Raw genomic sequence first — 17,244 nt, 5'->3', positions numbered from 1 at the left:
GATGGGGCAGCCACAGCTTCTCGGGGCACCCTGCGCCAGGGGCTCACCAACCGTCACAGTGTTTTCATTCTTTCTACAAGATTTTTCCGTAACACACAGCATGACATATTTTCCCAGTTGACAAAGCCGAATAAAACTCTCGTATGCACCGTGGCTACTTAGGGTGAGTGAGATGCCCAAGCAGGACAAGAATGTCAAAACAAAATAGTACAAAATAATAATATTTTAATATTATGTGAACACATGGACACAAAACAATGTCAAAATATGTTAAAATATCTGGGACAATAATAATAGAAAATGGGATTTTCTTCATGTATAAAAGTGAAAAGAATGGTACTGGGAAGTAATAACAAAAATATTAGTAGAGGAAACTCTACTTGCTCGGTAAGCAAGCTCAGCACGGAGTCAAGCACACAGTATATCGAAAGCGTAAGTCTGTAATAAAATGATTAAAAAAAATACTGGAAGGAAGATACAACTAAAAACATGCTGGCACGAGCGATGGATGTGTTTTCATGAACTTCATTACATTTTATGTGCTAACAAAACAGCCACGGATCTTTGCATTTTAATGTACAAGAGCCAAATCTTCAAACCTATTCAAAGTAGTCCATTTGGCAGTCAAAGAAATCCATCGGCTCCGGCAGCTACCTGAAAAGGAAGAGATTCTCATTAGCTACATCTTATTGTTTTTACTATAAAAACACAACCAGGGTTGGCTGTGGTGCACGGCGGTGAGCGGTGCTGTGTCGGGTGTTGGGGAGCAGGCAGGGGAGGAGCCACCGAGCAGCTCCATCACATCTACGGTCACCAGCACGCCTGGGCGTAAAGCAGTGGAAAGCGCTATTGCAGTGAATAAGGGTCAGGTAAATGCTGACAGAAAGTTTCGTGTTTAGTCTTGGAAAAAAGATCTGGTCAGGAGGAAAACTTCCCTGAAGAGAAGCAGCACAAAAGCTTCTCCCCGTCTCCGAGGAAAGGCGGTGGCAGCCCGGCCGGGAGAGGAGCTGCAACGTGCCACGCTGTCCCTGTCCCTGTCCTGTCCCCCAGCGGGACACGGCTGGGGCTCCTTCCACCCCCAGCGTTTCGGTCATTTGTGGCCTGGCCTGATCTAATAGCCCGCGATTATGCATCTTTTTCAACAGCCATTTTCCTAACCGCGAAGACACTAATTCAGAATAAGTCTGAGACGAAAGACATCCCTTGGTAGCGCTACTGCTGCTACCGGAGCGAGTCTAGAGACTACAGCTTTCTATTTATCTAACAAAGCTACCTATGCTGCACTTATTACCAAGAATCTGTGACATTTTCAGTTTCCGATTAGCTTTAGCTAATTTTCATTAACAAAAAGTTTAGGATCAATGTTTTCAGACAACTTGCACGCTGTCAGCGTTTTTACAAACGTTGAAATATCTTACAAACTTCTACACTATTTTTACAAGCAGGCATTGTTATTGGCAGAAAGCCTCGTGTGAGATACGCAAGCATCATCAAAGTCTATAAATACAAAAGAGCTGGAGTGGCTTTCCGAGGAAGTTTCCTTTTACTCACCTCTCCATGTGAATCACTTACTCTAAAGGCACGGCGAGGCTTTTTATTGCCCCAGCCCTTGCCAGAATTTATATTGGAGGGTGTAAACGTCTGGAAAAAAAAAAAAAAGCTCAGGCTCATGAAGATCCGGTACTTTGAAGATGCGATCTGTAATATTATGCATTGCATCATTGTTTTCTGTCTTAAAAGGAGGTGGCATCACCGCAGCGCCGCAGCTGTGCACCGAGCCACTGCCTCATCACGAACGTCGAGGCAAAGCCCAGACTTGCAATGCACCTGCGAGTTCTCTAATCTTGCTCTAATAGTACTGACTAAGCACTGGGAAAATTCTCCGACGCTTGTTTACTGAAAATAAGGATCTTTCAAAACTGCAACCATATTTGAGTGTTTTAATTAAGCCGTAAAACTTCAATAACTGGGATCCACAGGTGTGAAACGGTACAAATTGATCAAAGATAATCACGTACCTTCTGGCATGGTATGTGTTCAGCTCTTCCTGGAGGACAGAGGCTCTTTTCTGCAGAATATTTACCTGCAAAACACATCCCACGTGAAAATGGGGTACAAAATTCTAATTAATAAATTTGCACTCATTTCATAAAGGGCGTTCTTCGCGTCTATCCTGCCTAAATAAAACGCAATTACACTTTAGCTGCACGCTAGAATTAATACTTGACAGAAGATCGTTAGCATGGCTTCCCTGGCGCCGCTCCAGCTGCACGCTATCTACTCCTTTAGGAATGGAGTCAAAACAGATTTTCAACTCAGCTGGTGGTACCCTGTGGGTCACGCGAGGGCCTGGGAGCTCCCGTTCCGCTCTCAGCTCCCATACGAAGCCTCCGCTCTGCTCCCTGCGCTTTTGCTCTCGTGATAAAGGTACTCACCTGTTCTTGAAGTGCATGAAAATTAACGTTTATTAATGTACTGCGGCCACTTTCGGACGACTCACCAAGAGCAAACAGTTGGGCAGCGTACTTTATATTTAGCAATGTTTTTAGAAAACGTTGCCCAAGCCTCAAGTATTTTTTTTTTTGTTGTTGTTTATTTTTATCACTGCTCAGTACTTTTACCCAGCCTATCCTCTTCATCCTCCTCCAACACTAAATAATCCTGACAGGTGCAGAGATTCCACTGCCCTTCTTGTCTGATGTTTTCAAACAGGAATTTCAACAATTTTCAAAGCCCAGGACACCTGTGCTTCAGAAAGAGCCCCGCTACTGAGTGGTCTGCGACGACAGCGTACCGCTGGAAATACAGCCAGCAGCTATGTATTTCTGGGATAGCACCCAGGTTTTAGTGTGTGTACTTACTTTTCCTCTTTTGAAATGCTGCTGCTGCTTACAGAAGCCCTGCAGGTGGATATCAGATTCTACTTTTTGGTTTTTTTTTTAACTCATTAAAACGTGCGGTATTCTTGTATTCGCTCCAGAGTAATGCTTCCTACCAGACGGTGCTAATAATCAACACACTTTAAAAATAATTGTTTACTATCAACTAGAAATAGATTTCCTTAACTCTTTATTTCCCGTAACTATTTGAATGAGGAAGAGCATCACTTCCATTAGGTATCCCCTGATACGTACGCAGTGTTTACAACATAGTGTTGAAATTGTGTCACTACCAGCACAGGAATATGAAAGTTTCCCCTATGAAAATGTCCTACTTCCACTAAAGGCACACTTTGCCAGGGAAAGTGTCTCATGCATAGCAAAAAATGCTTATGCACTGTAAAGAAGGAAAAAAACAAGGAAAAAAAGCAAATACATTAAATTCCCAACCATCTCCATAGAGAGAGATTGCGTAAGACAGAGAAATGGAGAGTTTGTAGATCCATAATTGCTTGAAAAACGGTCCTGAAAATTGGTATAGGGAGTGTGCTGGTATCAAGCCTAAACTTGTACGCGGTGTCCTCAGGGCTTTTGCTCTGCCCAGAGCCCGTGGGCCGCTCTGAGTCACCAGCGTGGCCCTCTCATTTCTTCCCTCCAGCCCAGGACAGATCCCACTCCTCCCCAACCCGCTTAAATGCACAGTCCTGCACTGGGCCGTATGCAAACCCTGGCAGTGTTTTCCCTGGATTACCATTATTCCACATCTATGATCGCTCCTCTTTATTGCTATTTATCCTCCCCCGTGTGAGTTCAGGCAACGATGGCATTTTGTTTTCTTCCAGCTCCTAATATACCGAATAGAACAGTATCAAATAACTTCTGTGGGAACCACATACAAGAAACACACTCAATTCAGTAGTAATTCCCTATTTAAATTCTTTAGTAATTCCCTAATTACAATGACATTTTGATATTTCAATTAGCCAGTTTCATAGCCTATTTCATATAAATAATATTGATTCTATATTATTCTAGACAAGCTAGTATTTTGCGACGTTAAAAACAAAGCAGTTACAGAAGTCTATTAGAGCCTCTTTATATTGGAAAATGATCATTTGGACTACTATCTTAAAAGAAATATCCCATTTGCTTTATTATACAGGCTGAAAGAAAACAAAATGATTTCTCATTCTCTTCTGCACCCTTTACACGCATCCTTTAAACGATTCCTTCAGGAGAAACAGGGTAAGGAAGGTGAGAGATAACTGTCTGCTAAATATGAGAGGTTGAGAAAAAAAACCCAACCTAATACTGAATACAGCATAATTTCTACTTTCAGTTGCCATCCAAAGCAAAATCTGGGATCAAAAGATACAATATAGTCATTCTCAAGGTGAGGAAACCGGGGGAGAAAAGCCTTGTGAACGGCGGCTGAGTCATAAGCGTGCGAGTCCTGCCATAATTTGGTTTTGAGGCTTATTCAGTATTTTTGGCCAAATTTTAGATTATCATAATTTCTTGTCTAGAAGAGATAGTTTTCATCCAGTCCAAAAAGTTGAAGAAGAGGAATTTACCTGAGATTTTAAAGATACAATGGTGTTTTCAAGTTCCTGTCTCATAGATGCTGGCATCAGGCCTTTGAGTGTGGTTTCATATTCTTGTCGTATATGGGTAATCTGTAACAGAACAAACAGAAATTTATATGTAGATGGATGCTCTTGGAAGACAGAGAGTAATTTTTTTGCTTCTTTTGCCTAAACCGGAGTCCAAGTAAACTCAAAATTGGGATATCAAGGGAAAGGGAAAGAGAGAGGAGAAAGATCAGCAAAGCCCTCTAAAGAGCAAAAGCGGTAAAAAAGAGGAAGAAAAGAAAAGAAAAAAAAACAACAGAAGAATAAAGAATATATGGAGAGGAGGAAAAGGAAACAGTGATGTTGGGACGTGGTCTGAAGAAGCAATAATCATTGCTAACTCTGCCTCAACAGAGCATTTATACAGACATACACTTTGCAAATTGATAGTCAGAATCTCCTTTTTGTCTTTGGTGGGGTCTGAAGCAGGTGAGTAGAGGGATATTTGCCCCTTACTGCCTTAGACAAGGTGAATTACCATTTTCCAAGATTTTTTTTACAAAATTTCTCAACTTCTAGGTGCTTTATAGGCATTTTTTTTTTTTTTAATTTATTGTGCAACTGTTTTTCGTTGCACTTCGTGTCTTCCTCAACTTCATTGATGCTATGGGACTTTCAACAAATAGGTTCGAGTATCTTAGACGTTATGAGATCAGATGTTCACACCAAAATGATTACTTCTAAAGGAGGACATTTTAGTCCACAACCTTATTCAACAGATGCTGAGCACACAGTACAGTTACAAAGCAATGACAAATGAAGATAGATCAGCTGGAAGGCTCGTGCTTTGCATCTCTCCGGTGAGGCTGTATTTGCCGAATCTTGACCCAGGAAAAGTACGGAGAGTCTGGGTCAGCTCCGTCCACCGAGTCACACAGGACTGCTCGCACACCGAATTACTTGGCTGAATCAGGGCCTCACATCTGTACTTAACTCCCAATAGGATTAACCGCTTAATTCAAATTAAGCAAGTACTTAGGTGTTTTTCTGGATTAGCAGCTGAATATGTAAATAAAGGATGAAAGGGAATCAATATCAGATTAACTTAGAAAATATCTTTAAACTTTCAAATTGAATCTTTTTCCCAATGATTTACACGCTAACGCCATTTTGTGCTAATTTTGTTTTAGTTACCAAATTGCTGAAATCTTCCATTGCGACCACAAATCGAAACCTCAGTCTTACATCTACGAGCTATAACTGCCAGCTCCCAGCTCGCAAGGAGCGCACACCCTCAAACGCGTGAGAACCCAACACAAAGTTCACTGCAAGATGTGCCAATTACCATCTTTCGGAAAAAGCAGGTCACGCCAAAATACGCATTATGCACAATACAATTATCAATACAAAAGGCATAAAACAATCTGATGAAACTTTAGGAAAATTCTCTCTATGAGTCATTCCAACACGCAGAAGAAATCTCCAAATCTCTATGCAAATAGGCAATTAGAGGCTTTCCTTGTGAGCTGCAAGTAAGTGAAGCCACTATGCAAATCTAATGGAAAAAAAAAAACGGTGAGACAGGAAACCTTGTTTGAACTCTGCTTGTATATAAGCCAGTGATCAAAATTTATGTTTTTGAAAGTTACTCCAATAAATTTGTGCCACTATTTCTATAAAGGCTTACAATGCGATGCATAGGTACTTTGCCAGGATATATATATATATTTTCTGAGCCAACAACTCGTTTGGGTGGGGACCTTGATAGATCAGGAACATACATTTCAGTTAATTCAGCATGTTACATTTGTTCTTGGTGAGACGGGAGCAGAAACGGGCAGCTAGAACAGCAAAATGCTTTTATTTCCTAAATTTTGAATAATAAAAGATCTATTTCACGATTAAGAGGATCTGGATGATGGATCACCTTGCCAATACGTTGGGACCCAACCAGCACAGGAACTCCATGGCAGGGGCCTGACTCGCGCTCAAGCTCTGCGTTTACCGGCGATGCGGATGTCGGGAGCCGAGCCTGGACTGCGCTATAACTCACGACCCCACCACCCAGCCGTGCCTACGGAGCATCCAGGACTCGCACCAGCTCCCGCAGGTGCCGAGCTCACAGCAAGAGCCCCTTATAATAATTTTTCCTGGAGGAAAGTCAAGCAAGTTTCCCTGCAAGTCGATGCAACAGAAATTTTAATACAGCTCTGTGAGTGAAATAAGAATGTTCTAATTGTGCAACAGTCTTCTTTCAACCAGGTCACTGGCTGTAATAGTTTAATCTATAAATGTCCTCTAAATACGCGCTTTCACAACGCTGTTAATGTTTGCTATTAACTCTGCAAAGCAGCAAGGGCATTGTTGCCTTTTGCCGAAGGTGTTTCTTGGAAAATCAGGAAGAAATACATACTGTGCTTTAAAGTACGGATATATATTACTGGCTCGGCTGAAAATGGAGAAAGAAAATGAGAAACAAGCCCTGGTAGCTGAAATATTGCTTGGGGCTGATTTCTCACTCTATTTCAGAGAGAAGACATGCACATTTTTTGCAGTGAAAACTGTTCTTTGGGATACAACTGCCATTTGTTTGTTTGCTAAGACAAAATATGTTACTTTCAACTGTGCTCACCAACAATTGCATCACAGTAAGATGAAAATAAGATCCCAGCTGTTTCCTGTGCTGTTATGATAAACAACATGTTGATATTTTTGGCTGAAATGACTATTAAGGTTTATTGACCCAAGAGATTAAAATAGTGCATGGCAAAAATTCAGTGCAACTGAAAAATGACATATAGTGTGCTAATGTATACTAATTTCAATGGGGGAAGGGTTTTATTTTTTAACACTTTTTTTTGACCAATGAAAGCTATGTCTGCAGGGATTATTTTTTTTGTGTGTGTGCCTTAAAGGCTTTTTTGTTCTTTTATAGCCTCAAGCTGCCTCCCTAGGATCCACAAATACTGTGTCTCCTCTTGCACTCTTGAGAGATGTTTAAAATTGCAATTCTTCAGCCCTCAGGAGGGCTTTAGTCTGCTGGATGAGGATAGCTCTATTTCATTTACTGTTGTGTTCGTTTTTCTTCAATCCTGAGAAAGTGGGGTTTTTTTTTCAAATTCATTTTGGTGAGTTGATTTAATCCATGAACCCCCAGGAAGGTTTTATAGCTTTTAATATTAAGCTGCCACACTGGTCTTTGTTTATTCAGGTTGGTGGCTAACATATGAGGTTTAAAGTTGTACCATCAATCATCTTTGGTGTCAGTAGAAACAACCGAAACCTGAAGTTGCCACACGTAGCTCATGTACGCTTAGTCACATGATAAACGAGAAAAGAGAGACAAATATTCACACAGTTATACCAAGTGATGCAAAAAGCAGGAAAGTTATAATTTCACAGACTACCATGAGTAGTTGGGCATCACAGTTGGGCATTGACCATTCTCAAAAGAGATGAAAGTTGGTTTTGATGCCCAGAAGAGAAATACCCAACACCGAGCTTTCCGAACCAAGCAGTCAGGCCTGGCCCGACGCTTTTCAGTAGCATAAGGCAAGTTTCAATTTTACTACTTCAAGGAGTCTTCAGGTGGCACAACGCAGTTTTGCAGCTACTCATTATTTCTAAAAGCTTCTGAAAGACGTTTGTGGGGCTGGGTTAGAAGCAGAAGGGAGCGCAGGACTGATGAGTCCCATCGGCACATGGCCGCACTGCAGTCATAGAATCATAGAATCATAGAATCGCTGAGGTTGGAAGGGACCTTTAAGATCATCGAGTCCAACCATTAACCTACCCTGACAAAACCCACTTCTAAACCATGTCCCCAAGTACCACCTCTACCCTTTTTTAAACACCTCCAGGGATGGTGAATCCACCCCCTCCCTGGGCAGTTTCTTCCAATGTTTGATAACCCTTTCAGTGAAAAAACGTTTCCTAATATCCAATCTAAACCTCTCCTGACATAACTTGAACCCGTTTCCTCTCATCCTATCACTTGTCACCAGGGAGAAGAGCTCAGCCCCTCCTTCTCTGCACCCTCCTGTCAGGGAGCTGTAGAGGGTGATAAGGTCTCCCTTCATCCTCCTCTTCTGCAGGCTGAACACCCCCAGTTCCAACAGACGTTCCTCATAAGATTTGTCCTCCAGACCCCTCACCAGCTCTGTTGCCCTTCTCTGGACACGCTCCAACACCTCAATGTCCTTCTCGTAGTGAGGGGCCCAAAACCGAACGCAGTACTCGAGGTGGGGCCTCACCAGTGCCGAGTACAGGGGGATGATCGCTTCCCTAGGCCTGCTCACCACACCATTCCTGATACAGGCCAGGGTGCCGTTGGCCTTCTTGGCCACCTGGGCACACTGCTGGCTCACTCTCCTTCCTTTTTGAAAGAAACAACTTAGGCACATCCAGGAGAAATATAGTGTTTTCAAGATGACCAGGTGCATTTTAGCCCACGTGCTTATGGCCTGCAAAGCAGAGGATATTCTGCTTCTCTTCTATATTTTGCTATACAGCCACAACCACGCCGTATCTTACTCGGGCTTCCTGAGTGCCAGCTCTCCCCTTCTTACTTCCGAGAGGCCTGTGATGCCGAGTTTATCATCCAGAACACCCCAGCCCTGGTGCAAAATCTCCATCTCATTAAAAAAAAAAAAATTAAAAAACCAAAACCAAACACAACCTTCTCCAGATCTCCCAATTGTAAGTTACTTGATTTGAACCAGAGGAGCATGAGGAAAATGCAAAAGAAACTCTGAAGTGGACATTGCCAAAGCAAATGAAGGGACAATAGAAGAGTTGTTCAAGTTCCTTTAAAAAAAAATAAAAATCTTGTTTTGAAGGGCATGAAGCTAATATTTTGTTTATGTCAGATAAGAATCAAAAGGCAGTTCACTTAATTAAGGTGTTGTGGTTTTTTACTATCTTGATTTCTGCCTGTTTATAATATTTGTGAAGGATAATAATTCCACGTGTGCCAGGAAATACTAGGATAGTGACCAAAAGGCATAATTAGGATCATATAATTATTATCAAATTTTCTCCACGTTTCAGAGGGAGTAAGACAGATGAGAAAAAGTTTCCTGTCTCTCCCAAATCCTTTCCTGCATTATTTAAACAATAGTATGTTACAATGCTATTTAAAAGAGAAATCTCTTTAAAAAGGTTATGCATCTGTTCTGCAATACACATCTCTGAAAGAAGACGTGAAAGATCTGCTGTAATAAATCTGAGGACAAGTTAGGGTACCAAAAAGGTAAAAGTAAGGCCTTCAGCCTTAGGCAAATGATTTAATCTCAGACTGAAGTCTCACCCTAATATATAATAATAATAATATTGCATGGGTCGACTTCATTCAGGTGGTGCAAAGATTGCCGAAGCAATTTTCTGAAAGCACTTTGAAAAGGGCAAGCGAAGGACAAATTACTACGATGCCATCCCAATTAAAAAAACCCAACCAATCAACAAAAAACCAAACAGCATCCCAAAGAATGTCAAAGTAATGATTAATCACAGCTCGTTTGCATTCTCTCTAATTGCAGTGACTCCTCCTCTGCTTCTCAGCACTCCTAATCCCCAAGCGAGCACAGCTCCGCTCCTACAAAACTGCCACAAGACTATATGTGCCCCTTCCTCCACCAGCTGGCCCGGGGGACGCCGGGCAATGTCTATAATGGAGGAACCAAATCTACCAAAATCTGCAATTTCCTTACATTTCAGATCTCTCAGGGTTCTGTCGTAAGAGAACATTTAATTAGAGCTTGAAATCTTCTCCAACAATTTTTCCTAATGAAGAGTCAAGTGATGTATCCATTTTTTCAGTGAAGAACGAGGCCTGAACATTTTTCACAATATAATAAAATACGAATATCCGCTGCTTTTTAGTCCACATCCTCTCTTATTTCAGCCAGTGGGAATTTCTGTTCTTACTATGCAACGTATGTTGAAATATGGTTCTTCCAGATTTAGAGAAAGAGAATGCAATTTGATACAAATGTTCTCAAGTTCTTAAGAAAAGTAATGAACGCTATAAATTGCATCAATTTGGCTCAGCTGAAAACAGTAACCAAGCAAGATCAGCTGAGCAAGTTATTTTGTCAAGTGTACACCATGTTGTTCTCCACTGAGAAAATACTGCTGGAGAACCTCTGTTCTGACAGTTTCAATAAAACATAAATTGGTGGCATAGCTTTCCTCTTTGTTTTTCTGTCTTTAGCTAGTAAACCATCGGAGTGTCCAAAACATTTTTGCCTTGTTGTTTTACTAACCCGTGGGGACCTTCAGTTCTGCCGGGCCGCTCTCTCCACACTGAGCTTTCTGCTCTACATCGTTGTTTTTTTTTCCCCCAACCTGCATCCAAGAAGCCTTCTTACTTTGGTGGCTTGTATTTCGATATCTTTCTTTTCTTAACCAAGATCTCCCACCTGGAAAATCCTGTTTGTAGTTAAGCAATACAAGTCTATATAATTCATAGCCGCAAAGGAAGGGAAGGCAGGCAAAGCTTTTTTTTTTTTTTTTAAAAAAAAAAACACCAGTGGGCTGCATATGGCAAGAACAGCATTCTTGGGATTACACAAGTTGGAGAGGAATAAAAGCTTTCACTGTCAACACCATAGAACAACCAGGAATGTTGTGGCTTGAAAATTCGCGCTGTTCTCTCAGCCTCCCCCTCTCCGGGGCTCTGCTATTGTTCCAGCTGGGATTTGGAGGATCCCTCATTTCTTGTCCCCTCCTTCCAAACGACTCATCGCAGATGCCATCTTTGTGCCCGAGCGCTGTTTTCCTTCAGCTCTCGTTGATGCCGTCCCTCCATCGGCCGGATCGGTCGTTACGGCAGCAGGAGGGCCCTGACCTGCGCGGGGCGCGGGGGGGTCGGCCATGGTTCACATCCCCCGACCGGGAGGAGCAGAACCTCAACCAGCCCAGTGCTAACCAGCACCGCTGGGCCACAGCTGGAAACACATGGTGCTCATTTCTGGCTCTGTCGGTTCCTGATACTTTATCAAGATAATTAAGTCTGAAATAAAGCTTTAAGCATCTTCAACACCACCACTGGAATGTATTTATGGATTTCAGTTTTCCATTCCGGCACGTGTCACCTTCTACATAATCCTTTCCATCCTGGGGTGGTTCAGCACGTCAAGGTTTCGGTGTCTGATACGTGGAGGTGCTGAGTGCTCGCTAACAACTGGGAGAGCTGACGAAGCTCAGCAGCACGCAGGATGAGGCTCAGTATTTTCACACCGACTGTGTGAACAAGCAAATCTTTGCAGATGATAATCAGAAGTTACTTTTACTATTACCATTTCCCCTCTTTCAAGAACAAGGATCTAATCAGCATCTGAACTGGAAAAGCAGCCGCCCAGTTTCCAAAGCATCCCGGTGGGTCAGAGTCTGCTCGGCTGTGGGCACGGGGGAGGACAGGCAGTGCGGGACACGGCCACCGCGGTGCTTCCTGGGTGGACGTCCCATCGGTGGCATCTTGTGCCGATTAAATTGCAAACGAAATAATACTTTAGAATTTAAATTATATGTTAAAGATCACCACAAAGCTGGCCTTTTTCAGCCCTTTTTAGCTCCAGACAGGCACCTCATCACCTAGAAAAAAAGCACAGGACAGTTCACTAATTGAGCATGCATCGCCGAGAGCCCGCACTGGAGATGAGCTGTCTCTGCTCTTCTCTTCTGCCATCCGACTGGCTCTTCCGTGCATTGACATGTCTTCTTTTTTTTTTTTTTTTTAAATTCCCTGCATTAAATACCAGCATCACTGTCCCTTGTAGTCCTACTTTAAACACTTCTGAAAGAACAAAATTCCCTTAATTGATAATATACAAGCAAACCACAGACGTTCTAAAATGATGTACTGCTCTCTTAAAAGAAAGATCTCTTTCTCATTCACTACTATTTAAGACGAAGAGCTAGAAAACTGACATTTTAAAATACCCTCTAATTCCTGCGTGCCGGCATATGCTTCTATTCTTTTCTGGTAAAAAATTGCTTTTTCCTTTTGACTATTTGTTCTGTAGTTTTTGTTTTACTGTCTTTCTCCAGCTGGCCACTTCGTTCCAATAAATCATTCTGTTCTATGAAGTAGGTATATATTTGTGTATTTTCCAGTCGTGTCTGATTACCAAAGCTAACATTTGATCATTGGCTTCCACACGTACATCATCATCATCTACCTCTTTTCCCTTTGACAGTTGCACAGTTGGCGAGAGCCTTCTCTCCCGCAGTTCCTGCCATATGGAGCTCCTGGGAACTTTCAACTCCATTGATTTCCAGCTCCTTTCAAATCCCACCTGCAAATCTGTTTTTCTGTGCTTGAAGCTCAGCTTCTATCTCCTTCTGCTAATCTGAAACTCCGTGCTACACAGTATAACTTACTATATTCTGTTTAATTCGTCACTCCTTCCATGGCAGGCCATTAAAGAAAAGGCTATACAAAATATAAAATATGTCAAATGCCAAGTTATGATTTATTCTAGCAATCTCAGTCTTAATTAAAAATCGGGGGGGGGGGGGCATTTTTTGTATAAAAGTGATTAATTAATATATCAACGGAATTGTATGTATGGTAGGCACTAGCCAATGTAAAAGTCATAGAATGGGGCTCCAAATAATGTCAGTAGTCATTTTACGGTACCTTTGTCAACATTGCCGTACACCTATAGGGGTGCCCATATCCACGAAAGGTCCCTTATAGAAATATAACCAGAGTCAGTCTGATTCTTCCCCCACAGCCTCTATGGGGAAGTCTGAAAAGAGAACAGCCCACTAAGAGCGGGATGTCTGTGTACGCCAAACAGCCTGACCAGCACGCTCTCGCTTACGTCAGATTCTTCACTGCTCGTATGTGGCTCTCCAACATCTTCTTTTCAATAAAAACGATTTAAACTTGAAACTTGTTCACCATAAGTAGTTAGAAAAGAAATCCCCTATTGTGCTGTCTGCAGACATTGAAGCAGCAGATTTCCAGGTACAGCCTGTGGGGAGCCACGCCACCCCGGCTGGCTCTCTCCTACAGTTTTCACTAGATATAGACATACATGAAATGCTTTATGGGAGGAAACCAGCTGAAGTCCGCAGTACCCTCCTGACCCCAGTGCTCGGGGTGTCAGCAGAGCGATGGGTGGACCGGGGAAGGATGCAGAACTGCGGGAAAACAAGTGCTCTTCAGGCACAGCCTCTCTGGTCCGTGCTAGTCACATACCGAAACTGCAGGAAGTATTTTCACGTGACAATATTTGGTGGCGCTGTCCTTGAAAGTCCCAGTGGAACCTTCTCTCAGACTCTCCCTTCCTCGCTGCCCTCCGGAGGGGTTAGCGCCGGGTCCGCAGGCAGGGAACGGCGCAGGGGCTGCTCGCTGGGAATCACTCCTGGGGTTAAGATCACCCAAATCCAGACTCAGCTTCCCATTTCCGCGGGAGCAGCAATGGGTCTCCGGGGGGAAAAACACTGGAAGCGTTTCAGTGACGTGGGTTGAAGCAACCAGAGCAAACGGCGGAATTTCATCAGCAGCTCCAGTGCGTGCCAACCAAAGCGCTCCTCGGCTCGGCAAGACAAAGGCTGCCTAAATCCTCCTCACCCACAGCTGACCCACAAAGCAAACTTGCATTTTTAAATGCTTAACCTAGAGCTTATTAGCCTGACTTTGGATGACTCTAATGCGTTCCGAGACAGGCAACCCTTCGAGAAAGTCTGGAAATGCGCGGCAGGAGCCCCGGAAGCGCTGCCTGGCTTTCACGGTTATCTGCGGCGCCTGAGCTGAAAGTCCCGTACGAGGAGAGAGGCATCGGAGCGACCTTCCCGCAGCAGCTCACTCACCTCCAGATGGGGGAAACTCCGCTGCTTCCACCTGATTTTTGCCGAGTGTATATACAGGGCAGGATGGTGGAAGTGAAGGCAAAGATTTTCCGTGAATTTATCTGACGGCACTTAAAACTCTGTGATATCTTTCAAACTGCATCTGAAAAGAATTATGGACGAAAAGCCCTAAGCTAAAGGGATATTAACATTACTCAGGTGTTCCAGCCATCGCTGGATGAAGAACTGCGTGGGACCCGCACCCTGGACGTAGGCATCCGCTGCTCGTTCTGCCTCGCCGATCCTTCCCTCCCGGCGCCACAGAGCTGCAGGCGGCAGCGCGATTCCCATCCAGGAGAAGGTGTGGCAAATGTTAAAAGTTCTCTGTGCTACACAGCAACTAAAATTTCAGAACGATGCATCACAGCATTCAGCCGAGAACAAATGGATTTAGTTGGCATGGAAACAGTAAGTTAGGCTGAATGTGGTAAATATCCAACAGTCATAAAAAATTGAGCGAGTCAGAATAATAAACATTAAAAATGAGAACTCGCGGAATGCTTTTGAATCATAGCTCTTTTAAAATTATCACTCTTGTTTTCATTTGAACATGAGCAAAATCCACTTAACAAACTAAGTTGTTCCATTTTATTCCAAATACTTCTACAACATCCTTATTCTGATAACTCCTTTCCCCCCTTTTTATAATCTATTTGAGAGAAAAGAAATTAAAGGGCTGGAAATCTACATTGGTATTCTCCTTCATTTCCTCAGTAATATTCATGAATTGGACATAATGGATTTTCTGTCTTCAGAGAACGTCTCTCCTTTAAGACTCTATTTGTGACTTGACAGCTCGGAGGAGTACTATAGTTTGAGTACCTATAGCGTTGCTGCTTCAGTTGTTTGCAAACATGAGGAACTTTTTTGCCTCTATTATGACCAGTTAGAAATTTTACATCATACTCAATCCACCCCTATAGTTAAAAGCACTCAGAACAAGGAATGAAAACAGGGTGGGTTTTTTTCTGAAAAAAATATTGCATATAATTCTCGAAAGAGAGATTCTTGGAGCCTTTTAGTATACTGACTTGGGGTGATTACCCTTACAAACAGGAATTTGAAGCGAAATGAGGTATTCTAAAGAAATCTAGGTAATAAAGCAAGATCATTACCATTAATTTTTATACAGGCCCCAATTCAGCAGAGTTTGTTGCACATGCCTAAATTCCCCCATTCATTAAGGCACACGCTTAAGCTCTCAGTGGTGTGCGTCACTTTTAATTACACATTCAGAGGATGTAAAGCCTGCTGTATGAACAATTCAGATTTTTTAGCTATGACTGACAACTGCACAAAGCCACATGACTCAAGAAAGAGAAACATTTTTAGTAGGATGAAAGATCTTTCTAAGAGAAATCTTGTCTTACATCAGATCTAGGCAGGTATCAGAGACAACCACCTGATACGCTACAAGAGAATACAATCCAGGAATACAACCTAAATGGGATGTGCTGATGGGAAGCCGGTTCCCAGAGTTACACAGTACCGAGATATACGAAATTTCAGCATTGCTTTACAAGGAAAAGGTTTGAACACACCGAAATTTCCTAGGGACCTTCCCAGGCTGCTTTAACTGTCCTGGGACTACAGATCAAAAAACCCTACATATAAAAACCTATATATTAAGTGTGAGTTACACTTTATTTACTGCTGGTTTGCCACTTCCCATGAACACAATTACATACGTCTCAAGTAGGCGGACATCTAATTTTTGAAGGGAACACACAGCTTTTTGACTTGAAGAAAGACGATACAGTTCTGAGGCTCCAATCTGGAAGTGCCGCATTACTGAACACACGGACCGTTGTCCCAGAAACCCGTGCTTAGCGGAGACGGGACAACCTTTATGCAAAAGATAAAATTATTTAGGTTAGTCAAAGTGGGAGAAGTTCCCCGGCACTTTGGACAAGCGTAGGTTCCTCCGGATTGGAACTCATTGTTCAGATGCTGTTGCCATACTGCACCGCTGATGAAACAACACAGACACAACGCGACGGCATCTACTCACACTGTACAGAGGATCGAAAAAGTAAAGAGGAGTAAACACAAGTTCATACGAGAACATGAAGTATTGGAATGAAAAAGCTCCATAAAAACTACAGCTCATCTTCAACTGCAGCGCCGCGCTCTCCTCCAGACAGCTCAGGGCTTGCCACCGGAGTCCTCCCAACCCATTCCCCCCTTATTCACAGGATCATTTGTCTCCATCTCTCGGGATAATTATAATACAGAAAGGTTAACTCTGTGCGATCACCAGAAGGTTACTGTAACAAAGAGTTAAGCTTTGTGGATCTGTCAGTCACTCTTAGAGACTGAAGAGTTATAAGGACATTGCACTGCAAAAGAGACAAACATGGAGCTCTAAGATACCACCCAACAAGCCATAACGAGAAGCAGCTTTATATTTTTAATTAAAAGCAAAACAAAATGTTTTTTCATGTCTCATTCATTTGTTTGTTGTTGTTATAGAATCAAAACACAAGATTTTTCCTTTTAATGAAAAACAGAAGCTGTTTAACCCTCTCTCCTCCTTATTTATAGACATGTGAAAACTCAGAAAAGTGGCCTTTGTCACAGCGCCAGCGCAAATTTTGATGTTTTATGCAGTTCTGATTCAGACAATATTTGGTAAAAGCGGAAAGGAAGTTCTAAGTTACTGCCTTAAATATTTCAACTCCCTGATCGGCTGATGAATCGTTAGCTACTGTTAATACTCGCTGAACTTGTTTACAGGTAGCCTGGCCAAGCCATAATGATACCTGGAAATATGTCAGAGCTGTCATTTTTCCATTTTCCTTCTGCAGAGATAAGCATAACTAATGGATTAACCAGTCACAGAGAAGACACGCTAACAACTTTCAAAATGTTTGTCTGCAAAAAAAACCAAAGCCACCTAAACAGAAACATCCTCGGTGGCTCCAGCTTCGTCA

At 42.5% G+C, this 17,244-nt stretch overlaps 1 protein-coding gene across 1 annotated transcript in view; it reads right to left on the bottom strand.

Moving 5' to 3' along the window:
* Positions 1–205: 205 nt before the first annotated feature.
* CEP112 (centrosomal protein 112) overlaps positions 206–17,244 on the bottom strand; it is a gene marked incomplete at its 5' end in the record, with an annotated part of 177,864 nt that continues 160,825 nt past the window's right edge. The window contains 3 exons of the mRNA XM_082492412.1: positions 206–654; positions 2,019–2,083; positions 4,454–4,555. Coding sequence (XP_082348538.1) covers positions 651–654; positions 2,019–2,083; positions 4,454–4,555 — 171 coding nt within the window. The 3' untranslated portion in view covers positions 206–650. The remainder of the gene's footprint in view (positions 655–2,018; positions 2,084–4,453; positions 4,556–17,244) is intronic.

This window comes from Vanellus vanellus, assembly GCF_965231255.1.
Source record: "Vanellus vanellus genome assembly, chromosome: 17".
NCBI lineage: Eukaryota > Metazoa > Chordata > Aves > Charadriiformes > Charadriidae > Vanellus > Vanellus vanellus.
The sequence above is the reverse complement of the archived record's forward strand: the minus strand, read 5'-3'. Positions and strand labels throughout refer to the sequence as shown.